Source organism: Scatophagus argus, chromosome 19 (assembly GCF_020382885.2).
Source record: "Scatophagus argus isolate fScaArg1 chromosome 19, fScaArg1.pri, whole genome shotgun sequence".
Taxonomy (NCBI): domain Eukaryota; kingdom Metazoa; phylum Chordata; class Actinopteri; family Scatophagidae; genus Scatophagus; species Scatophagus argus.
The window spans coordinates 11610063-11635108 of record NC_058511.1 but is presented as its reverse complement, the minus strand read 5'-3'; the positions used below and the strand labels follow the sequence as shown (position 1 = coordinate 11635108).

The 25046-nt window shown below is 40.7% G+C and overlaps 2 protein-coding genes across 4 annotated transcripts in view; one reads left to right on the top strand and one right to left on the bottom strand.

Moving 5' to 3' along the window:
- Positions 1 to 436: 436 nt before the first annotated feature.
- On the bottom strand, positions 437 to 7262 carry ddx1 (DEAD (Asp-Glu-Ala-Asp) box helicase 1). Its single transcript, XM_046373885.1, has 26 exons — positions 7113 to 7262; positions 6940 to 6991; positions 6725 to 6788; positions 6616 to 6645; positions 6395 to 6491; positions 6176 to 6223; positions 5958 to 6041; positions 5800 to 5883; positions 5635 to 5711; positions 5464 to 5536; positions 5279 to 5355; positions 5078 to 5192; positions 4631 to 4769; positions 4335 to 4395; positions 4072 to 4170; positions 3808 to 3897; positions 3379 to 3567; positions 3185 to 3236; positions 2856 to 3002; positions 2577 to 2668; positions 2423 to 2495; positions 2212 to 2284; positions 1982 to 2024; positions 1803 to 1898; positions 1136 to 1256; positions 437 to 952 (listed from the first exon to the last, which is right to left on the bottom strand). The coding sequence occupies exons 1-26, from the start codon at positions 7126 to 7128 to the stop codon at positions 822 to 824; spliced, it is 2223 nt and encodes a 740-aa protein (XP_046229841.1). The 5' UTR covers positions 7129 to 7262; the 3' UTR covers positions 437 to 821.
- A 40-nt stretch (positions 7263 to 7302) lies between these two features.
- nbas (NBAS subunit of NRZ tethering complex) overlaps positions 7303 to 25046 on the top strand; it is a 137921-nt gene continuing 120177 nt past the window's right edge. For 2 of the 3 annotated variants that reach the window (XM_046373882.1, XM_046373883.1), the window contains exons 1-14: positions 7303 to 7544; positions 7949 to 8000; positions 8784 to 8820; positions 10953 to 11030; positions 11694 to 11741; positions 12787 to 12830; positions 16976 to 17109; positions 18443 to 18576; positions 20888 to 20986; positions 22707 to 22845; positions 23049 to 23114; positions 23232 to 23360; positions 23802 to 23865; positions 24317 to 24510. In XM_046373882.1, the coding sequence (XP_046229838.1) occupies positions 7452 to 7544; positions 7949 to 8000; positions 8784 to 8820; positions 10953 to 11030; positions 11694 to 11741; positions 12787 to 12830; positions 16976 to 17109; positions 18443 to 18576; positions 20888 to 20986; positions 22707 to 22845; positions 23049 to 23114; positions 23232 to 23360; positions 23802 to 23865; positions 24317 to 24510 (1311 nt within the window). In that variant the 5' untranslated portion in view covers positions 7303 to 7451. Of the gene's footprint in view, positions 7545 to 7948; positions 8001 to 8783; positions 8821 to 10952; positions 11031 to 11693; positions 11742 to 12786; positions 12831 to 14583; positions 14660 to 16975; positions 17110 to 18442; positions 18577 to 20887; positions 20987 to 22706; positions 22846 to 23048; positions 23115 to 23231; positions 23361 to 23801; positions 23866 to 24316; positions 24511 to 25046 lie in introns of those variants that run through there. The other variant, XM_046373884.1, reaches the window with a different exon arrangement.

The window sequence follows — 25046 nt, the reverse complement described above, 5'->3', positions numbered from 1 at the left end:
CTGGAGGTAAGACAAAGTGCAGAAACTTGATTCAAACTTACAAGCAATGTCAGAGCTCAGAAAAAGACTTTCTGGGTTTTTTAAGTAATCGTCATTTCCAGCATTTCCTGAATCCGATTTCCTTTGAAGCTAGATCTGACTCTCCAATAGAACAAGTGTAGCTTTTCTATGTTCCCATTTCCTCTTGTTTAATGTCATGTTTGTATAGTGCATTCTTGGAAGCAAGCTCTCTTTTCTAATGTTGACTTGCAAATGGTGGATTCACATTTGAGTCCCTACATGGTAAACAGGTTGAAATGTCAGAAGCAGAGAAAAGTTTCATTCATAACCACAGAACTTGATTTTGATGAAACTGCACAGGCTACTACAGAAAAAAAACCCAAAACAAAACAAAACACGCCAAACCACTTAAATACATCAATGTTGTAGTCTGTCACTTTGTGGGGAAATAATATTTAATTTTGTCATATCAATCAGAAATCAAAACACAAAATCCAACAAATTAAGTTTTTGCATTAGCGCTAGCATTAGATGCCAAGGCGTATGTTCCAGCGGTGCAGTAAAGACATTTGAGATCGAGTCCCTCAAAATAAGGAGGGCAACAAGCTGACATTGTTCCATCTGTCAGGTTAAATCAACAACTAAACCAGTTATCATATGGATGCAAACGATACAGAAACTTGGAATCCCCACTGAAAGGATGTCATTTTCACATCTTTAAGTATACATTTTTTTAATACATTTTTTATGAGTTATGTTTATATGCTTATGTTTCTTTTCTCTGGTCAGCAGCCTACAGTGTTTTACTGGTTGGTGTGTGTTCAGAAGGCTCTGAAAAGCTGGTTTGGCAGGTATCCCAGGTGGAGGAAAGAACTTTGGGCTTCTCTTTCAAGGTTCGCCAGCTCCTGGACTGTTGGGGCCAGAACATCGACATGACCTGTGTAGTTACCACCTAGACAAAAGCGACAGGTGTGATGATTAAGACTAACACCGGACGATCAGTCTGCAAAGGCCATAATGTCTCAAATGATCCATGCAATAATTGGAGATATTTCAGATTGCTTGTTAATCCTAAAGTCAACTCAACTGTTGTGGCTAAATATATACAAACAAGCTTATACTCAATAACCCATACCTCCCAATGTCCTGCGCTGACCGTAGGTGACCTTTCCATCAAAGTCATCCACAGGTACTTTGATGTCTGGTTCACACTGTGTTATGGTGCACTTTAGATGCTCCTCAATTTCAGACAGGAGCTGTTATCAGAGCAAAGGGAAAGGGGATACAAGCAGAAATGAGGGTTCATCAAGAGTAGGAAGTTATGTCATTCTGACATTAGAGAGAGTTTACTAAGGGCTGCCAAAGTATGTATGGTGAACTACTTAAGCAATTTTAATTTGTCCAAGAGAACCACATCATCACTGATTGATTAATTTGTGGACAATCTCCTCTTGGTCCAACCCCTCCCATCTACGGACAATGACACAAACTCTACAGAGAAACGGAGAGAGAGGAAGAGTCGTTCTCTGGTATCACATCCTTCCTGTAAACGCACAATTACAATGCAACTGTTTTCATTTGTCCTTTGGTCCTTGGTTTCGATAGTTTCAACAGGGTGCATCACTAACAAGCCTCCTCCACATGCAGCTCACCTGCTGCTGTGAGACAGAAATGCAGGTGGAAAAAAAAAAAACAAAAAAAAAAAGAAAAAAAATCCTAAAATCCCAGAAAATTTTACTTCAAACAGCAAAGTTTGCTTGCTGCCTCTACTCAACTGACTCCGAGTGTGTGTCTCAGTTCACCTCTTTCTCGTTGTACCAGATGGTGCAACCTCCATCCTCCTTCAGTCGGGTGTTGTAGCAGCCTCTGCCTCGGTTCGGGCAAACATGGTACCACACCTGTGCACAAACATTTACTTCCACCAATTCTCAAAAATATACGCTGTTAAAAATCATCTGTACATTTCTGTCATACATCCTACCTTCTCTTTCTCCATGGCAACCAAGGAGATAGCCAGTCCCATTCTACAAGTTAAAAGGCAAGGATTTCATCTGTATGTTGACGTTATCATCTATTGTCTCTCACTTGAATCATTTTGTGATGAGACATTTTATGTTATATTTTTTGAAAGTTTCAGGTTGCAGTGAAGATGAATTTGATTATAATTCCGATGATTTTCCAAGCAAAATCATAACAAGAATGTATATTTACCTCTCAGCTCTTCCAACTCTGCCAATACGATGGACATAGTTCTGTTTCTCATCTGGCAGCGTGACGTTAATCACTGGAGGAAAAGAAAATAAGATGAAAGTTGTGAGAATGGATGGCAGAGTGGACCTTCCCCTCTGGCCCTTGAGGGGAATGAATAAGCAGGTTGTTTAATGATCTTTTAAGTTTTATTTTGGAAATCTAAAATCTTTACCATAAGGAACTCCATGGATGTCAATCCCCCTGGCAGCTACGTCTGTGCAGATCAAGAGCCTCACTTCTTTTCTCTGAGAACACAAAAAGGGCTTCTAAAAGTGAGAGACTGGTCGTTTTCTAAAAGGGCATCATTAAGTTGAAGTCCTTTTTACCTTAAAGCGCTCCAAGTTATTTTTCCGCTCATTGGGCTTACGGTCACCATGGAGGCAAACACAGGAAAACTGGTGGCCTTTACTGTCTGGACCTTGAATAAAGAGACCAGCACTGAGGGAGGATGCTGAACTTTTCGTGTAAAATAAAATATACTGTCACCTTATATCATTGTTCCTTTATCTTGTGTGTATGCAATTGGATATTCCCGGTTTTAAAACATCTGTCCAGTGATGGCTGAGATGTAAACTCTCAGTGGTAGGCCTACAGATGCCTCCTACCTCCTCCTTGTTGAATGAAGTACTGTTCCATGTTGTCACAGTCAATCTTGGTGCGACAGAAGATTATGGCCTGGTCCATCTTGTGCTCTTTGACGGCCCTCACCGTGTACTCGCCCTTCAGCACTTTGATAGCTTCTGACCACATTTCTAAAATGCACATATAGTACATAATGCTACAGAGTCCTTAGGTGTGACTACATCAGGAAAATGATAATACAATATTTGTGTTGTTGTTCATGTCACAGTCATGAATAGAAGACTATATCTGACACATCATACTAGAAGGATAAATTCAAATAGCCCAAACTGTGCTGCTTATCTGCTCTTACCTGCCGAATTGACTCCTGGTCTGGTGTTATCTTTGGCATGGACTTCATCCGTCTGTCCAAAGCAAAACAGATCAAAAAGGAGGTAAACTTTGTCAATGCCTTATTTAAAGCAACAACATACATGCTTAAATAAAGTATTGAAACATCCACAATGACTGACAGCAAAACAAATCGGCCCAACCCGAGAGACTCACCCTGATGTGGTTCTTGCCCAGACGCTCCCAGAGGCGATCGGTCTTAGGATTGACAGGTACTACCACATGGTGGACAGTCTCGGGGACAGAATCCTCACCCTTCAGGTCCACCCAAGTGGGAAAATGCATGATGCGCTCCGACAACTTCTTTACGTCAAACGAATGCAGTGTGGCTGAACAAACAATCACCTGGAAAAGAAGATGCTTTTAAATTAAGACCTGAAAATCAGCTTCAGGTTTGGACTTAGATGAAGCAACTGAAATGGTTCACTTTGAGTTGGCCCATCTTACAGCAGTAACATACTCTATTGAATGTACTACTTGCTTTGCTAGCTAGTGAGCGCCAGAGAGCAATTGCCTGCATATAAACATTAAACTTATTAATGTTAAAGTGGTCTCAAGATATCATCACTAAAATGTTATTGTTACCTGCAGCCTCTTGCCATCAGAAGTCACCTGAGGGATCTGCTTGTGGATCCTGTTGATAAAGTCTGTGTAGCCTGCAGAGAGCAGACCATCCTGAGTGACACAGAGAACAGCAGACAAAGGCGTCAGTGACCCCAGGGATTGTTACGCTCTGTAAATCAGCCATTAAAACTGTGTTTTTGCTTGCAGGTTATAAAAAAAAAGGCAAAGCTTCCGAAGTAAGCCACAGTAGAAGTTATTAAAATACTCTCCATGTGTTGTACATACACACTCATCCAGGACTAGAAAGCGCACTTGGGACAGACTGAGTTTCCCAGTGGATATGAGATCGTCCAGCCTGCCAGGTGTTCCCACAACAATGTCAATCTAATTATAAGACAACACACACAAAAAAAAGAGAATACAGGACATGCATGGGAACAAGGCAAAGGGAGACAAACAGCAAAAGTGATCTGTTAGTTTAAGTCTATTTCTAGTTTAACAATAACCTTATATTAACAATTTGTTTGGAGACATAATGTGTTACATACCCCCTGTTCCAGAGCAGCCAGCTGCTCTTTGGCAGCCACACCACCAATCACCAGCAGTTCCCTGTAAAAAAAGAAAGAAAAAAAAAAAAAAAAAGAAAAAAATCGACAAATGTACTGTACAGCATTTATAAAAACATTTCTAATCAAGCACTGACTCCATCTGCTGGTATGAAACAGGAATTACAATTTAAACAATTACTGGTTAGAAATACACAAACACATGCATTTTCTCCACATGACATGGTTATATGGTATTCGCGCCAACACATGTAGATACCAGCTCTGTGCAGTCATACCTGAGTTTGGGATTATCCACATATTTCTTAAATTGCTTGACATTGTTGAGGGTTTGTTCAGCCAATTCTTTGGATGGCTCGATGATCAGAGCTTTGGGTGAGTTGGACGATGCTTTCACCTGACTCACTTTGGCAGTGCCTGCACACACATATGCACACAGATGCAGAGACAACTGTCTGTTTAACACTGGGATGTATAGCAGCAACATCACACTTGGTGGCAATGCGTATCAACAATGGAAAAAATTCAGCTCTAGTACCTTGTGTTAAAAATGTAAAGTAAAGCTTTTATGACAAAAGAAAGTACAGCATCAACTATTCTAAGCTTCAAACTATCCCTGGTTCCATAAAAATGCGATGTTTAGCTCACAATCGCATTTGAATGTTTTTGTCTCTTTTCAGTGTATTTATTTGTTACAGCTGAAATGATGTTGCATCCACACACACCTGTCTGAGAAGATTTGGCTATGTGACCCTCTGGCGCCTGATTCAGGGCAACAAACTCACTCTTAGGAGCATGTTTAAAATCTTCTCCTCCAAAGTTGAACTTCAGCTCTGCATTCTGTCACACAGATAAGGAAAAGGGCAATTTTTATGGTGCAAACCCGGCAAATCTGTTGTTTTTCTATCTTTATATTTATGTGATACCTTGAGCACACAAGAGGCAAAGAAGGGCTGATTCTTCACATGTTGAGGGATCTCAAAAGCCGGACCCAAGTCAATACCTGGAAAAAAAGAAAACAGAGAGAAAAGGACAAGACACATGAATAATTTACTATCAGCTCCAGATGTCCAACACAACCACAATAATAAAGTCATAACTGAGACGGCACCATTTTTAGAAAAGGAAATTTGGCCCTTCTCCAGATCCAGGAAGCACCCAATTGTGTCATGCATGGTAAACTCCTGAAAACATGGGAAAAAAAACAAAGAAAGAAATGCTTAAAAATTATCCTCACAATTGTTTATATATGTAAAAAACACGCTCATTCATCAATTATTACCTCCCCATAGCTGTCAAACTGCTTGTTGTTGGACTTCTTTCCAGTGCCACCAAAACCAAAACCATACTTATCAGTTCCTAGAAAGAAAGAAAGAGTTTGTGAATGAATTACTGTTCCATTGAGAAAATTTATCTTAGTATGATCTGCAGCACAGAGATTGTGTACCCAAGTCCAGGGAAGCCTGACTGGTGGACCAGCCAACACGACACAGACCCTGGTCATGGCAGGTCACCTCGTAGTAGTACTTCCCTGGAGACAGAAAGACATGAATAAGTTTTAAATCTCAAGCAATTTGAAAGTGCAAGTATTTTGAAGACACACACCTTTGGTAACTGCTTTTGTAGAGCGACAGCCATGCCACTCTTTAAACTCCCTGCTCTGGCAGCACAATCCATCTGGACCAATTGCTGTGCAGGTAAAAATAAAAAGACACAGTGTGAAGAGAGGACAAAGAACAAAACTGAGATATGCTGCAGAGTTACTGTTAGAACAGAACAAGCTGGTGGGACATGATGTCACATGCTTAGTTTTCTCCTCTTACCAAAGGCTGTACTGCGATCATAAGGGTTCATCTGCCAGTTGTTGAAGACTGAGCCAAACAAATAAATAAAGAAGGTTAAACATCTGTAGACAAGTGATTTCATAATTTTATATTATACATGTATTGTTGCTTCATTATTGGACCATAGAGGTCTGTGCAATCTCATGAACACCCTTTCGGTGAAGACTGAAACCAATTATGTATTAAAAATGGTCTCACTGGCTCCTCCTGTCTTGATGGAGGCTCTGCCCTTCTTGCCCTCCTGCTGATCCTTCAGGGTCTCATACACGATCTGGATCACAGGGATACTGAAGGCCTGAGAATAGCAAGTGTCACGCTTGAGTTTTAAAATGCTTACAGAATGTTTAAACGCTTATTACAAACTGCCAACCACAAAAGTAATCTTGTATTTCAAAATTGTCTGGCTATCAAGTACTTACACCCGTTTTGCCGCTGCCAGTTTCTGCCGCCTAAAGAAATGAAAATGAAATGTAAAACTTGCATGGTGTAAATTTTGTGTCCAAGACAGGAACAAAGAGGTAGACTTACCATAAGTACATCTCCTCCACCAAGAATAAGGGGAATAGACTCCGCCTGGATGTCAGTGGGCAGCCTGAAAATAAATCAGTTCGGAGTCAACTGTTGGGCCAGCAACGGCTAACATTTAACAATAATATGGGTAGACATCTATTTCTAAAGCATGACTATGTATTCGTGTGCGCGTCAGCCAAACAGTCCAGTCCGAGGTTTGTAGAGTCACTTACAGCCAGTCTAGCTCTTCCACAGCCTGTGCGATTTCAGGCATAACGCCCATCTCTGTTGAGTAAAAAACACATTTGATGATTCAGAAGGTTTATGTAGTCTTAAAAGGTCGTTTGGAGTGGAAGTAAAACACGAATGCGACGTAAATATAACAGAGTTAACAGTAAAAAATTACCAGAAAACGCTGCCATTACTGCTGCTACAAGTGCAACACAACCGGAAGCAACGTGTTCAGAATTTTCGGCCCGGTGCAACTCTGAAGCTGACTTGCCTTATGTCATTGGTTCCGGCTAATAAACTAGTTCGTAAATAACCGTCGCTATATATAACAGATATTGATTGTAGGGCGAGCTACATGAGCACATTTTAAATATTACAATAATACTGTAACATTTCAAGTCAAACCATTAAACTTCTTTTCCTGAGCGGCTGGCCACTGTTTCTAAAGGCGCTACCTGACTTATTTTGTCCTCCGGTGATTGCCGTAGACTTTTGACAGCTGCTTGAAGTAAATATGGCCGAAGAAAGTCTGATTGAAGGCGAAGATGAAAACATTTTATACGACCTACTTGTCATTACTGAATGGCCGCCAGAGACGGACACTCAGGTGAGTACGGTTTCCGTTTATGCTCACTTCCAGTTTAGTGCATGGGTCTTTTGTTGAACATTTATTTGCAAAAATGCTCCCGGAAAGTAAAGTCTAGTCAATTGCATGGGGTCCGCCGCGCAAAGCCACGTAGCAGAAACATACAGTTACATTGCTAGCTAAACCCTCGTACTCTCATATCACATCGACATATAATCTAATCTTCCTTTTCATCATAGTAACTGATGCAAAGGGCAGTTAAGTCCAAATCAGCTATCTAACTCCAACATATGTGGTTTCGAGACTGGAGCTGTACACATCAAATAGGTGACCCTAGCAATACGTAGGATGTGTTACCATACAAACAACTGTTCTGTGGAGGTATGAACTGATTGAAAAGCTCAATGACTTTCTAACATTTGCAGTTGCGAGGCAACAAGGAGCACAATACCTCCCTTATAGCAAAAGCAGTGACAGGTAAGTTGTTTTATTATTATTATTATTTTTATTATTGTTATTTTGCTTAGTTATGAAACTCTGCATGCCGGAACGAAGCATTTACTCCATCTCAAAACAATGTAGATTGTTGCTAAAATGTTGCGCACCAGGCCATCACCTTTTCTAACAAGTTTAGCGGTTAGGTTGCCTAATATAGAACACCCCATGTGTGTTTCGCTGTTTGTTTGATTGGTATCAAGCGGTGCCACCACTTGCTTGAAAGTCGGCCAGCAATTCTGTTCAAGTTTTGGGATGAAACGAAGTTGTTATTTGTTATTATTATTATTTTTTTATATACAAAGTTTTGTGTCTTAGTTTTATACAAAACTTGATTAAAGTTAAAATAGAAATAAAGTAAAAATAGGTTATAAAGGAAGGATGCATACTAAATATGTTCAGGCTTATAATATGTAATTCATGTTACAACATATGCAAGATTATGCCGACATGACTGATTTTATACCAAAATGCAGTATGCAGGTGCCAAAACAATTGACAAACAGTCATTGGGTTGTAGGATGCTATAGCTGCATATAGTCAGATAGCCTTTGCTTGGAGAGACTGAAATTCAGGCCTTATATGTTATTAAACAAGGCTTGCAGTCCCCAGCAACTTTGGTAATAATGTTTGTACAATAACTCTAGTTTCTATTCTTAATTTAATGTATGACAAGAGATGTTTTATACAGAGATCAATAAAACAAAGAAGACGCGATCACAAATTGTATTATTACGTTTACTCACTGTGATACATTTCTTACAGGTCCATTTCGGTTAATCTTGCACTACTTGTGGTACAGGTAAGTTCATCATTACTGTGCTGACAGGTCAGGGCTGTGTGCTCTAATTTGCTCGTGACTTGATATTGCTTTGCCGGTGTAATGGACGGACATGCTATACGAAACTGTGATATATGTTGTTTATTGTTAGAATCATTTTTAAAACCGATGTGTGTAGCTTCATGCCCTTTTGACACACACACATCACCTAATAACCACAGTAGTGACTTTTACTTTCTGACAGCAAGGATATATTTAAAAGTGTTACCAAATGCATGGTGATGACAAAATGCATTTCTCTGGCGCTGACTAAGGAAATTCCATGTAAACACCAGTATTACGAAACAACTTTAAAAGCATGGATGTAAACTTGTTCAGATCCATTAGGACTACATTTGATAGTTCAGCCATTTGATAAAAATAAACATATTCTTATAAACTTAATCTGGAATTTAACAGATGGCTCTAAGTTTTTCCCTTAATACAGATCCTATAAATATTTTATTTATTTTGTTTATTTTGCCAAATGTTGGCACAAACTGGGAGAAACCTTAACAATAAATGATGAAATTAATTTAAATCTCCCTGGCGTATCACAGTTTAGTCCTGTTAGACTGTATGAAATATTACTTTATATGAAGGCACTGAACTCATATTAAAAGGTTGTTCAGGTTGCTGGACTCCACTTTGATGGAAACCCTACTTGGCTTAGTTGATCTGTACTTCTTGAATTCCACTGCTCACAAAGTCTCACAGACACAATCCTCTATTCTGGATGTATATTTCTGAAGGTTTCTCAGCAATTTGAAAATACTGACCTTGTTCATCTTGCTCTTAATGCACAGTGTCTGTCGGAATGCATGGATAGATGTGGCCTGCAGTGGATTTTGTCATGCTCTAGCATCAAGGCCTGCTTATCCTCTCAGCAGGAGGCTAGCTAGCACCATCAATAACCTCATTAAACATTTACGAACCTCTCCAGCCACGTTTGCCTCTTAGCTCTCCTTCTCTTTGACGGGACCAGAATGAATCAGGAATTTCACTGAATATAACCAAACCAAAAGAGCCAGCAGACGGCCCTCCACATGCTGTGATATTTTTATTTGTGGAAGAGGGAAGAGCAGAAGCCATAGACCAAACAATTGAATAGTGCAAGAATATAATGAGCTTTTCATGACATATTTTGATGGAGGGTAAGAGTTATATTTTTCTCATGAACAAATCAAAATGCTCCAGTCACACCAGAGAGGGCAGTTTGCAAACCCTCCACTACTTGGAAACTTTGAAAATGCAGTTTGTTATGCTGATGAACTGAGAATATTTCAAATGTCTGAGTAAATGGTTCCCTAAACCCAAAAAATCCACACTTGTTTCACAGTTCATTAAGTGTCCATTAAAAAAAAAAAAAAAAAATCACCAGATGAACCAAATCAATAAATAAAGATATTTTCATGGCCGTTTAATTTATAATTAAGCCACAGTTTTTAATTGAATTGATTTTATATTTCATTTAATTTTCAAACTAACCTGAGTTGTTTTTAAAATAAACCGACTTAATATCATTTAGTTTGATTTAAATTAATTTTTAACTTATTTATTTACTTTAATATAGTGTAATTGAATTTAAAAAAATTCAATGTGTTTGAAATATAATTGAATTGGATGTTTGATTTAATTAGATTTAAGTATTTTTTTCTTTAACTTGATTTTTAATATGATTTTAATTTATCGCTTGATTAAAATTAGTGTTTAATTTTATTACATTTTTTATTTTCTCATCAAATTTAATCAAATTGAATTCAGTTCCTGTTGACATTGCTATGTTTTGACGAGATTTTACTTCACACACTTCACACATACAGACACAGACACTGTAGACATAGACAGTACAATGTCACAATGTCATCCACAGCAACAAACCCGATGCCTCTCTTATCTCATTGGTTCTGTCCGTCCTTCGGTATAAGTTGCTCTCAGCAGCTTTGTGAACAGCTTTAAACAGAAAACTCTCTTTTAGACCAATTTAGAAGGACTCCTTTGTTGTAATATATGGCATTTTGTGAATGTGGCCTCTATTTAACAGTTACTACCATATTTAATCAGTCCTCGTAATTTTCTGATTGTTTCATTTGTTTGATTTTTGTTGACCTCAGCCCCTCCAGCTCGTCTCTGCCTGCTGGTCTTGTCCGCCAGGCAAACAAGCAGATCAACTGGCAGCTGGTGCTTGCAAGGTGCAGCGCGAACACGCACAAGCAAACATACACATACACACTTTCTCCTTGTGATCAATATGTGAAAATGGGCTACTTTGTTGGGAACATGCACTAAGCCTTCCCCTCTTCTGATTTTCTCTCCCTTTTTGTGTATCCCCTCATCTAATCATTTAATTGTACTCATTAAAACAGACAAACCAAGTAGAAAGGCAGGTTTTAATTGGCTATTGATTTGACCATGTGAAACAGTGTTAAGAGTGGTCAAACGGTGCCGCAGATGCCCATCAGTCTGATGTGCTTGATCCTCCCATTTCGTTTCTGTCTGCCCATCTTTAATTTCCTCTGAAACTATCTTTGCTCTTTTGAATGCCCCCAATTATTATTGTTTCTGCTCTCTGGAAGCCATCCAATGTGGGCTCTTATTCCAGTCTTTTTTTATCTCTTTTCCATCCAAACTGGCCTGCTAGACACAATTTTACACACACACACACACACACACACACACACACACGCACATTGCTACTGTTATCTTCCTTAAAATATCAGTCATAATGACATTGGTTAAACCCTCCGTTTCCTCCTCTTACCTTCTGCTCTCTCTGTGTTCTCTCTCTCTCTCTCTCTCTCTCATTTCTTTCTGTCTCTTGTTCATTCCTTACTGTTCTCTTATTTTCTCCACAGTAATGGCAAACTGTTGGCAGTGGTCCAGGACCAGTGTGTGGAGATTAGGTAATTACTGAACTCTTCCCCGCTGTTTGAGGCACTCTGCCTGTGTGTGCAAGTGATAGAGAGTCTTTTAATTATTGGGGTGATTTGTCACGTCCCCCTTAAAAAGAAGCTGCAGTCTCGGCCAGTATCTAAAAGATTTTTTTTTTCTTCAAGCATACAATCAGTAATATTACAATCAGTCAGAGTAAAAAATATGGGAGTCAATTTAGCATACCTTTTGTGGCACCCACTCGGCAGGCATTGTAAAATTAACTGTAACAATTTGAAAATGCCAGTGCTCCCTTCATGTTTCCTTGTGTGTTTGTGTGAGAGAGAGCAACCAACGCACACATACGCATAAGTGCGTTTGTGCTCTTTTTGAGTGCCTGTAATTATTTTCTGACACAATCCAATTTCCACCTTACATGGAGAAAAATGCACTCAATCAGCAGTGTGCTCTATTGACACAATGTAATGCTTTAAATGGAGCAAAATTGAAATGAAATCAATAGCGGTGGACCGTGTACACAAATATGTGTTGTTCTCCAGAGGCTAACAAGAAGCAACAAAAGACTACTTCTTTGGTGACCGTTTGTGTAATTGGAAGTCACTTTCACACAAATATCAATATGTAAAACATAGCATGTTTGTGTTGTTCCCTGTGCTCTGAATTGTGTTGTGATTGAGCTGAAACAATCAAGTCTCTCCACTTAGACCTCAGCTTGTTATTTTTTATCCCTTGTGCCCTTTGTTCGCATCACTGTTGTTTAATCACAAAGTGTTTTACAGCCTTGCCTCATGGCGTTAGTTGGTATGAGTGGGCATTAATTCAGCTCAAGGCCTCAGCCACTGAGCTCTGTTAAGAGTGTGTCTTAGCACTGCCTACTCTCAAGGCCCTGTATGCATGATCCATTGAGCTGCTTCAGTTGGCAGGCTATCAGTGGCTGCTATAACCCACCTCATACCGGGTCATATAAGGCTTGGGTGTGTGTATTCTTGTCGTGCAGTGTAATGCCACTTTTGCTTTTCCTGCTCCTCTTATCCTGTCCATGTGTTTGCTCCTCAGATCTGTGAGAGATGACTTTGGCTCAGTCATTGGGAAGTGCCAGGGTAAGCCCTTCTCCCGCTGTACCATCAATCACATGCTGCAGTTCACAGTCATAAATCACCTCACTAAACACCCCGTTTGCTTTATGAATGTACTGGTTACTGTTGTGTAGTATAGTCAGTGTAATGTGACTGTACTTGTAACCTTTCATGCCCATCCAGGAGAGTTATGGTGTGTGTGTGTGTGTGTGGGTGTATGTCCTTGTACCGTAGATTTAGTTTTTAGTGGCTCAGACAGATTACGTTTGACAATTAGAATAAGAGATATTAGAATAAATAACCGTGTCCCTCTTTCAAACATGAATTCAGAGCAAAAGGTCTTCAGATCAGTTTAAACAACAACTTTTGCAAATGAAATGTTAATGGCGTCATGGTACAGCTCCACTGAAAGCTTATAGAAGATAATATTTAATTGTTCCACAGCACTAAATAGAAAAGAATAGACTTGAACATTGCTCTCACTTTAGACACCACAGAAGAAGAGTTACCATGTAGTGCACTACATACCCACAAAACTTCTATCAATTGAACCAATGAAGTAGTGTCTATGTTATTTACCGTATGTCACATTTATAGAAACGAGTCATGTGACACTACACCTGCCAGGGACGATGAAAAATGATCAGTTTGTTTTTAACTGTAAACTAGTGTTTTTCATTCACGAAGCAGTGAATGAATGAACAATGGGATGATTTCAGAGCCGGTTTATCACGTTCTTTGTGATGATGATGATGATTAACATTGTAGTGTCAATTGACTGTATCTGTAGAGGTCTCTGTGTGTGTGTGTCTGAGCATATGCCTGTGTTTGTACACATCTACTTTGAGTTTGTTTCAAAGATATATCGACCACGGTGGATAATTGGGACGCGTGAAAGAGACTGTGAACAGCAGCACAGATAATCACCCTCGTCCCCTGTGCTGCTTCTCATTAAACTGAGTCTCATAGTAGCTGATGAAAATAAATAGCCTTGATTGATTGATTGATCATATGGTTAGTCATTAAAAAAGACTTGTTGTGTTAGTAACCCTTGAGGCCCAAACTGGATAAGTTTTGAACAAAGCAGAACAAAGTTGAATATACACAGATGTTTGACATCTATTGAAATCATTCATATTGACTTAGTGTTTTTAGTTAAAGCTGCTCCAATTGAAATTTCAGCAAATGATTAAATTGGCTTGTGGTTTTGAACCCATACAGAAATGTCAATCAATTTTGCCGCCTCCCTCAGCACTGTGGAGCATTTATGTGTCTTTCAACTCAATATTTTGGTTTTAAAGCCCACAACTTTATTGTTTGGGTCCCTCTTCTTCTGGTCACGTTTCCAGCAGCAGTGTGCAGTTATTTTCAGTGGAAAGCCCACTCAGCACCAAACAGCGGACAGCAAGTTGTGTGGTAATTCAACCACTCTTCTAAAGGGGCATATATTTCTCACAGGTGTTGGTAGAGACCAAAACAGGGGCTAAAAGGAGATTGAACAATCGACTCCTCAGGTAGACAGAAACATGGCTCCAAATGAATGCTTATGTTGCTCCATGTGTGCCAGATGTTGAAATGCTGGCAAACATAGTCAGCAGATTTGAAAGGTGATCATATCGCATGAAAAAAAATATCCAAAGAACCATTTATTGTAGGTTTTCCACAGACGTACCAATTTAGAGCCATGATTATAAATTTCTGACTTTTGACTGGTACCGTAGTGGTCAGATCAAAAGGGACAGCAATGAGCACCAGTTTCTCAAGGTCTCCTCCACAGATCCAGCCTGAAGGCACCAGATGAATTTGCTGAAGGCAACAACTAGACTGCAGCAGCTGTCACCAGGAATGTTTCAGTCGGTTTCAAGTTATTGTTCTACATCTCCAATAAAAAACAGAACTGTTAGAATCATTTGAAAGAAGCTGTTATCACAAAAAAATAGTACATATAGTCTTTTTTTTAAATTATTTTTTGTTTTTTTCTTCACATCTCCTCACACGCACATACACAGGGCCTTAAACAAATCACAGAAACAATGCAAGATCCCAGCAGAAGCCCAGAAGCTGTGGCTTTTGTCAGTATTTTCTATCTCTTTCATTCTTAAATCTTTTTTTCTCATTTTTGTCATCTTGTCCAACCCTTCTGTCTCTTTCTCTCTGTCTCTCTCTCTCTCTCTCTCTCTCTGTCTCTCTGTCTCTCTCTCTCTCTCTCTCTCTCTCTCTCTCAGACTATATTTGTTCTGCTCTGGCTAGCCGTCATTGTGGGCCGTTGTTCTGAAATGGCTCATAGTGTGGATAACAGTAGCCCCTGGGCCTGTGTAAACCTCAGCCTCCTTCCTTTTTTTCATTCCATTTCATCTCTCTTTTACATTTTACTTTTACTTCATTTCATTTCATGGAGATTTGTCCTAATGGATTTTGCTGTGATCCTGCCTTCACTGGCATTTGCTTTTAATGGAGGAGCGTGCATGTATGTGCATTACTGCCTCTTTTGCTTGTGCGTGCGTCTGTGTGTGTGTGCGCATCCCTGTGTGCAAACGTTTCGTTGCATCCACACCTGTGTATCGCTCTCTGTCTCTTTCTCTTTCCCCACCCCCCGCCCCCTGTCTGCTCCTGTTATAGAAGAGTCATCTCCCACCCCCGTACATAATTCATAAGTGTTGAGCTCTGATAAATGCATCTGTGAGGCTTTAGATAGAAGGCTTCTGTTGGGTCGTTCGGTATAATTCTCCCCAACTTCTGCCCCCGCTATTGCTAGGAGGAGAAAAAAAAAAAAAAAAGAAAGAAAAAAAATCAGGACAGTAGCATCCAATTTTCCAGCTCCCAAAAAAGCCATCTATGTGGAAATGGAGCCCTCTCAGCCGCAGAACAACATACTGTATACAATTCATAATGGGTAGTGAGAGATAGGAGGGGAGGGCAGTGTGAGAGCGAAATGGAAAAAAAGATTGAAATAGGAAGCAAAAGAACAAAAAGAGAACAGAGGCGATACTTGGTACCTATGGCTATCATGATGGCGCCGTGTTCTTTTCTGCTCCTCCTCAGCCGAAAGTCTCAAAGGTGCGTTAAATCGCCTACTTCCTCAGGTGCTCCTCGATACTTAGGCCTTAAAATTTGGGGAGCTATTATTTCTCTCAGTGGGTGCCGAATTCATTGTTTCTCCCCCTCTCTCTCTCTCTCTCTCTCTCTCTCTCTCGCTCTGTCTCTCATTCTGTCTGGCCTCCCACTTCCTCCCTCCGTTCTTCATTTAAAATTCTAGTCATACAATATCCAACGCCTCCATTCGTTTGCAGTATTGCTCACCAGGGGTTGCAGCAGCATTGCTCAGCCAAGAAATTCAATACAATAAACGCCAATAGCGCTGTTATGTGATATCAACAAAAACATAACTTCCTTTTCATAACTTTATTGCTTAGCAGACACAGCATCCATGGTGGCATATTACATTTCACACTGATCCCCAATACAGAAACCTAAGTCTGCGTAAAAGGTTGCAACTAACAGTGCTTAAATATTCTCCTCAACTACATAGAGATTATGCATGGTTGTACAAGAAAAATCTAACCCCCCCAATGTGTCATAAAATGATAATTAAGTATTCAGGGTGGATTTGGTATCAGGGGTCTGCCACCACACTGGCCCCAGCTCTTCGATCAGAAAGAAGCATGACAGCAAAGCCTTGAGAAAGTGCCAACGTGCAGGGATGTGTTTTATAACAGCGATATGGTTACACTCACAGCACTGCTGAGCCAGCAGATTGTTAAAACAGAAGCCCATACTTCAATAAAAGCTCGATTTATGATCTGTGTCCTCCTCCCCTTTTTCTCTTTGCCTCCCTTTCTTTCTATTCACTCCACCTTTCTCCTCCTCTCATCCCGTGTGAAAGCATGTGCTTTTTTGAGAGACAATTATTGAGATGTATTACTCTAGCTATCCTTCATAGATGAATTGGATAGGTCCTTAGACACACTGTGTTGATGTATGGCATTAGCTTTATCCTTCTTCTCCCATCTGTATTCATCATCGTCACACCACAGAGCACCAGGGATTATTCACAGAGAATTTTCTCATCTGGCTTAATAAGAACTTCTTAGCTCCCTGAATCTCTTCATTCTCTATCTGTTTGTTTGAGCTTTCAAGTCTTCTGTTCCACCCTCCCCCATCTGCCACAGTGCCAAAGGACCCGAATCCCCAGTGGCGAAGGGTGGCATGGAGCCATGACTGCACCCTGCTAGCCTACGCTGACAGCACTGGCACCGTGCGCCTTTTCGACCTCATGGGCAGCGAACTCTTTGTCATCCCGCCGGTAACTGTGCCAGTTCCTCCTCTTTGACGTCATCAAACAACCCTCCAAGCCATCCTTAACATTTTTTGTTCTTGTGCATGCATTGATACTAATTTTAAGTGATTAGATGCAGCATATGGAAACCCAGCATTCATTTGGCTTCTCTTCAGTATTATCTCCATAATTTCTCAAATGATTGGCTCAAGTTACAATATGAAACATCTAATATGAATTAATCATCAGGCAGATTGTAAGTTGGTGAAATGTGTTTCTTGCCTTGAAAAGAAAATGTGCCACAGCAGATTTGACTGCATTTGTAACTTTGCAGTGAAACAGTTTGGAGGTTTCAGACATCCATAGTCTCTGCTCCTCCAGAGACTGGTTGGGCTGTTCTGCTGTTTCAGTGCAGTTCACATTGAATGGGCACTTTGAGCTGCCTGTCACCTTTTGAAGGAAACATGTCCATGTCAGACACCCTCAGGTTCTCTCTGTGTCTGTCATTCCTGCTTTCTCATCTCTCTTTCTTCTTCCCATTCTATTCTTCTCCATCCTAACCACCTCCTTTCTTTAATTTTTCACATGCGTGCTGCTCCCTAGATCCCCCCCCTTCCCTGTTTCCTGCAGCATTTTTCCTTCTTCTTTGCATGTCTGTCTCTCAGTACCTCTCCTCACGCTGCCATTTCAAGTCCATCTGCCATCCACCCCCCCCCCCACTTTAATGCCCTCTGTGTGATACATATTTTCATTCCCCCACTTCTATCCATCATCCCTTCCATTCCTCCATCTGCCCTGACAGAGTCGATGAGCTCAGACACTCCCCAGCCGCACTCATCTGTGATCTTCATTCCTTTAGTGCAACTCTACTTTGTTATGTACCTACAGTCGGTGTTTGTCTGCTCACTCATTCCCTCCCCCTGCGCTCTGCTGTACTGGTTCTCTTGTTTGCTGCTGTTAAGTGCATACACTGGTGGTGACTTCCTGCTGTTTCTGGAGGAGAGCATGGGAAAAAAAAAGTTAATCTCAGAAAGTATGCATGGAGGGAAATAAAAATCAAAATTTGCTAGTTTTCTCTACCTCCGCCCATCTGTCTCACTTCCTGTCTCTCATTTGTTCACTGCCTTCCCTGTGCTGTCATTTTCTTTCTTAATCTTTTATTCTGTCATTTCATGTTCTTTAGCAAACGTTGTTGAGAAGAGGTATCTTTGTTGTTTGTCCTTGTACAAACTTGGCTGGGGCACAAAGTGATGGATAATTATACATATTCCTCGGCTTCTTTTGATTTCCTTTTGCATTTACATCAGTCGCTCTCAAGCAGCTGCTGACTCTTTCTTCTCGTCTCTCTCTCGTGATCCAGGTGGTGAGTTTTCCTGGGGATTTCAGTTGTGCAGTGGCCGGCCTGATCTTCCTGGAGTACACTGCCAGCGCTCAGTGGTCAGCCGAGCTGCTCGTAATCACGTATGGTGGCGGCCTAAAGAGTTACCTTGTCAGGTGAGAGACTGCTTCTTTAGTGCTTTAGAAACAGCAGGATTCTCAAGGCATCAGTTTGAAACACCAAAATTTATTTTTATTGTTATTGTTTAATTTCTCGAGAGGCGGCTCACATTCCGGACTGCTTTATTATCTCCCGATTTAAATGCATGGACTGTGTATTCTAGCCCTGATAGGTACCTTCGCTTTCAGATCTTCCTGTTCGGCTGAAATTTCAACTGTTTTGCCACCTACGTGTCAACTGATATTTCAGCTTTGTTCATCTTTCCCTCTTTAAAAGACAACTCAACTGCTTTAATCTCTTAAGCCCCTTGTGTAGTTCTCGTAATAGGAGACATCATAGTCTGCACTGGCAGTCTGTCAACTGTGCGTGTGTGGCTCCATGTTGATGGTCATCTTTGTGGTGTGTGTGAACCCCAACCCACTCACTTCCTTTCCTGTCTCATTCCTGAACTTCAAATAAATCAAAATCAAATTAAAAAGAAGACTTTTAAACCATGAAGCAGTGAGTAGAAAACTACACACGTGTTATACAATGGTGACGTACAAGTAGAAGCTTCAACTAAAATAAGTCACTCGTGTGAGTCATCGCGTTGACAGCTTTACTCTTCAGTTGACAGTTCCACTGCTTTCACCACTTCCGTCTCAGCTTCCCTCACCACTTATACTTCGACTGACACTTCAAACTTTCAAGTCTTCGCCTTTTAAACTGTTGATACATGATTTTGATGTACTTACATTTTAAATGACGTCATCTTTCAGTTTGTACTGGCTCTAATATACTTTCAAGACTTCACTTCAACTGACAATACCAGCTCGATTACTCACTTATACTGGCTGAAGCGCCATCTTCACTCGCACTTAAATCAGCAGTTCAGTTTCAATAAGTTCTTACACTTGACATTTCAACCCCTTTTTAGGACTTTTCCAGTATTTGTAATTTGACTTCAGCTTCAACTACAATTTTAAGTTTCTCAATATTTTTTAACTGTTTTAAATATTTAAACTAAAACATTGCAGCAGTAAGTACTTACGGTACTTACAAATTGATCCTTTTCTAGCCGTTCCATTTCTGGAGATTTTCTTAGCCACTTTATAATCATCAGATTTAAATGCATGTACTGTGTATTCTAAACCCTGCATCCTATTTATGGTATGGTTTGATGCTGGGTGGTTGTCTATGTGTAAACATTAGGGCTGGTGATACCTCTCTCTGAATACCAATTCTGCTTGTCCAGTCCTTATTTAAATGCACATCTTGCATATTTGATTAACGATGACATCTGATTTCGCATGCCATACTTGCAAGAGCCTGCTTGTGTGCTTTCCTCATGGCTGCCCACGGCCTCCCTTTTAATTTAGCATTATTTAATATGCCATTATTTCAGAGATTTCCCATTTCACTCTGTATGATTGCTGCAGTCACACCAAGCCTTGGTGCTCTGACACTCCAAGACACGGGATGAGATTGTGCCTGTGGGCTGAATCTCGATCAGACGACATCCTGCGCTTCACGACTCCCCACCAATCCTGTGTGCATAGTGATGTTTGCTGAGAACAGGCGAAAATGCTGATTTATTTCTCTATTATAGGTAGATAAAAGGTGCTGGCTGCCTCCGAAGGCATCAGGGTTTGGGTGCACGTGCGTGTGTGTGGCTGTGTGAGGACAAAATTAACATGTGGGAGACATTTGCGAGAGATTTACTCTGAACGTGCAGGCCTGTTTTTAAAGGTTCATTTTCGCCATAGAGCTTATACTCGCTCTACCTCTTCATGTGACTGCATTCCAATATTGCCGCTCAAACACTTTGAATTAGAATTTCAGACGTAAAGCTGAGCCATGACAGAAAGTCTCTCTCTCTCTCCCTCTCCCAGCTCTCATGCATGTGTGTGTTTGGTTGTGTTCACATACACACAACTGCTTTACTGTGGCACAAACACCTAAGCATCTGGAGGAAACTGAATTATAAAATCTTTTAGCTGTTTGCTTTGTGTTCTTTTCCTCCCTTTCTGCTTCTCTCTATACAGTGTACATTGCACAAAAACATTTCCCCAGTGAGATATCCAGACACAAATTACATGGCATCTTGTCTAGTACCAATTTAATTTAGATTTCCCACTTAGATTAGATTATATATTTTGCCATGTCTCATTTTAATTGCAGCTGGGATTTAAATTGCTCTGTCATCTTCCCCCGAAACAGCTTTGTCGCACCATTAACATTTTACACAAGTGTTCATGTTTCAAATGTTTTTGTGCCAGAGTTCAATTGTAGATGACTTTTTATGTGACTTTCCTCTTCCTCTCTCAGTGTGGGAACAAATCAGAACTTCCAAGAGAACCACAGCTTCACTTTTTCTTCTCACTACTCTCACGGCATCACCTCAGCTATTTACCACCCTGGTCACCGGTAAGTTAGTCAACAAGCCAACACCCTGTCAGACTTGGGTGCTCATAAAAGATAGTTGAAAAAAAAAAGAATATTTCTAGCAACATTTAACTTTTAATCCATCAATGACAGCAATATTAATGCCTTCAGCATCTTGTGGCCTCCACAGCCTGAGGCTACATCTATTAGAACAGAGTCTCATCCACAGTGTTGTTCATACATTTATATTCAAAGATCTGCAGGCCTCCCTGTAAATCCTTAGAATCAATTTTCATCCTCAAACCCACCGCTGAAGATGCTACATGATGCCACGTACAGCTTAAATATCTGAACTTGAAAGCAGCTGAGTAATTTCAAATGCTTTCATCATTGTGTTTGATGGGCAATAGGAGCATGCCATCAGTATGCTTGTAAATATGGATTCTGTTGATCACTGTGCATTAGAGTGAACAGGTGTTACAGTATGAACATGTATTAAGAACACATAATGAGATGTATGTGATCACCTTTAATATCATATTAGAGGTTACAAAAGATACTAATACACAGTTCTTATGCAGGCATTATTGTACAAGGATGAGATGTTACTTTATGGAATGGGGTCAAGGGGCTTACTTAGGAAAACATGAACCAGCCACTTTAATGCGATACCTGCAGGAATCGACTATAGCAGTCTAAAATGTCCTTGGCCTTCCTCATCACGTAGTGTTCAGAGGTTTCGCTTAATTATGTCTGGCTCACACCCGTGACCTTACTGTTTTCACCACGCTACACCAGCCTGCACAAACCAGATTTAGTTTGGCCGGTGAAGCTTGATTTGGCAGCTTAATGGGTTTTGGCAGCTACTGTCAAGTGTTTGCCAACTGATAGATGAGTTGAAACTTTAATGATCCCTGTGTGAAAACTGGGTCAGCAACAGAGAGAATAGGATAGTGATAACAAAAAGACAAGGTGAGAAGCTGGATTTAACAAGAATGGTTTCAACAGCTGAAGATGCATATGAAAATTCTGCACAGCAATGAAGATATAACATGTTTGAGTTCAGAACACTAAGCAAGTGTTAACCAGCAACAGCTTTAAGTGATGTGTTGCACAGATGGGATCATGTATAGCTGGAAGTTTTTACAGATGTGCAGACATTGTGATCTTTTCATTATCAGAATTAGAGGTAGAGGTAGTATATTGCATGTATATGAAGAGTACACAGATGTGAAGTACTTTGACATCTGTTTTAGTGAGACCTTATAACCCAGCACACAGAAAAAATGGCTTATATCAAATAGGAGCTTCCATGTTAACATGAAAATGAACTTTCCATCAAACTCACCCTCAGCTCATGGCTCTTACTAAATGTCCTATTCTGCACCAGGGGGCAGTGTTGAGCTGGGCTGTACTGCTTCATCCACGCCTCCACTCCCTAACTCCCTGGCCATTGTCGCATCAGTTCTGTTTCTTTGCAAAGAGAGACACACAGATCACTATGGTCATTGTGGTATTGTTAGTGCCTTATCTGTGCTTGGACAGTGAGTCCAGCTATAGCTCTGATGAATAACTTTTTCATCCACCACTGTGCTAAATAGCACCTCAGTAGTGTGAATTCTCTCTGATACCCTGGCTTGAACCCAGGCTAGAGGATGACCTAACAGTGACCACCTTAATTTGTTGTCCTTGTTATGTCAGGTCACAATCATGGAGGTCCTAACAATGAGTGTGTGTTTGCTTGTTTTTTTTTTTTTTTCAGATTACTGCTGGTGGGGGGCTGTGAGTCGGGGGACGACAGCACGTCCAAGGCCTCTAGCTGTGGGATTACAGCCTGGAGGATTCTGTCTGGCTCGCCACACTACAAGCAGGTCACCAGCTATGAGGATGATGTCAATCCGGTGAGAAGACTACACATTCACGCTCACATTATTCATGTCAACTATACTACTATATTACTACCTATATTAGGACCAGCACCTTGTTGTAGCCCCTGCGTTTTCATTGTGCCTAAAAAGTGCAATGACAATAAAAGCTTTCCATTCTATTCTATTCTAACATCTAATACAAACACTCATTACTGTCATCTATTTGCTGCATGTAGAATCAGAGAAGAGGCTTCATCAGGATCCCCAGCTTCAGACTCTTTTCCAGACATGGAGATGAAAAGGTAACACGGCCCTCTACTTACCATTCCCTTCAATTAGAACGAAAAGCTTAATATGACAGATGTGGCAAACATTTTCTTGATTTAAAAAGATTGTGTTCCTGCATTTGTCATGTCCAGGACGGCGTATTCCGCATGAGTCTGAGCCCTGATGGCACCCTGCTGGCTGTCATTCACTTCTCTGGCCGACTGTCTCTCTGGGACGTCCCCTCCCTCAAGCAGAGGGCCACATGGAGACAAGACCAACAGGTAAACCTCTAAGCTGTTTGTGTTTGTATGTATGCATGCATGCATGATTTTGTTTATGCCAAATTCACTTGTGTGTAGTGCAGTTAAGTGTGCTGGCAACATTTTGTACATTAGATGCTTGACTGACTGTATTAATGTAATCTCTCTCTGACCTATGTGTGTATGTGCATGTGTGTTCACTCCCCATAGACAGTAAGGGAAGTGGCTTAGGGAGAACTTATATTTGCAGGATGTTTTGGCGATTTATGCAGCATGTGTGTATGTTCTGCTTCATTGCTGGTCTGAGCTGGCAGAGCCTCTGTGTGTGTGTGTATGTGTGCCTGTGTGTGTGGGGGGGAGCAAATGAAAACAGGGTTAGCAGATTCATTTCTACACCCCCGTCCCTCTCTTCTTTTCCTTCGCTTCCTCTTTGGTCCCTCCATCCTTCGCTCCTCCCTGCAGCCAGGATTTGAGGAGATCAACCCAGAGTGGAAGACATCGCTGGAGAGAAGGAAGAAAATAAAAGGTAGTTTGGCCTGGAGGGCTAAAGAGAGCTGACTTTGTTGCTGACACAGCAGTGCACGGTGGATACAATTTAATGATCTTTGACATGTCTTATTCACTGAATTATACAGTTATTTGGATGTACAACCATATAGTGTATGTGAGGGCTAGTGAATATTTTTCCCCGTCACAGTGTGCATACTTGAGAGTATGTGTGGCTGCATCTACGCCTTTTTTTTGACAGTTTTGGGCCAATAGAGATGACAGCTTGTGTAAGCAGTAATCTGTGTGAGTCCTCATCTCGTTTTTGACAGGTGATAGATATGCCCACATGTGTAACCAAGTCCAGAAGCATATTCAAAAAAGTTCCAGGGTTAAACACGGATAAGAATGTGTGATCCCAAAAGGTGGGATTACTAAGTATGTTTTCTTTGACTCTCCTCTGTGCCCTTACTTCTGAACCATTGCCCCAGATAAGGAGCAGTACTACCCGTTGGTGGATGTGAGCTGGTGGAGTGACAATGTGTTGATCCTGGCTCGCTGCTCTGGCTCCGTCACCGTCTCATCCGTTAAGACGCTGCGCAACCTGCTGGGGAAATCCTGCGAATGGTTTGAGCCCTCACCTCGAGTCACCGCAGCCCATGACGGGGGCTTCCTCAGCCTGGAGGTAAATGTCAACTTAGCGGTATGCATGTGCGGTTAAGTAAACAGACAGAAGGAGTTAGTCAGTTATAGAATGGCATGTGAGAGTCTTGTAAGCATCTTTTCATGCTTATTTATTATAGATGTTGACCTCCAGGGCTTTAAAAGGAACATTATAACATAGAGTGCCATTGTTTCTCGTCTTTCATCCATTTTCTATACTGTTTGTTAAGTTCAGTATAGGGTTGGCCCACCATGTGGTGGCCGAGGAAAGCTGGTCACACTGGACAGGCCACAAGTCTGTTATGGGGATGTTAGTTCTTTAGCTTTCTTTATTAAAATATTTGAAACAAAAAATTCTTTTGTGCACAGAGTAAGTTTGCTGTGTTTAAATATCAGTCATGGCTTTGCAAAACAATTTAAGGTGATGATGTGTGATAGATCCTTTGTTTGATGTGATTTCCCAGTGAACTGTTTTTTTCTGACACAGGTCCTGTATGATTATACCATGTTTGCTAGCATCATTGTGTAAAAGTATGTGTGTGTATGTGTAGCAGCGTG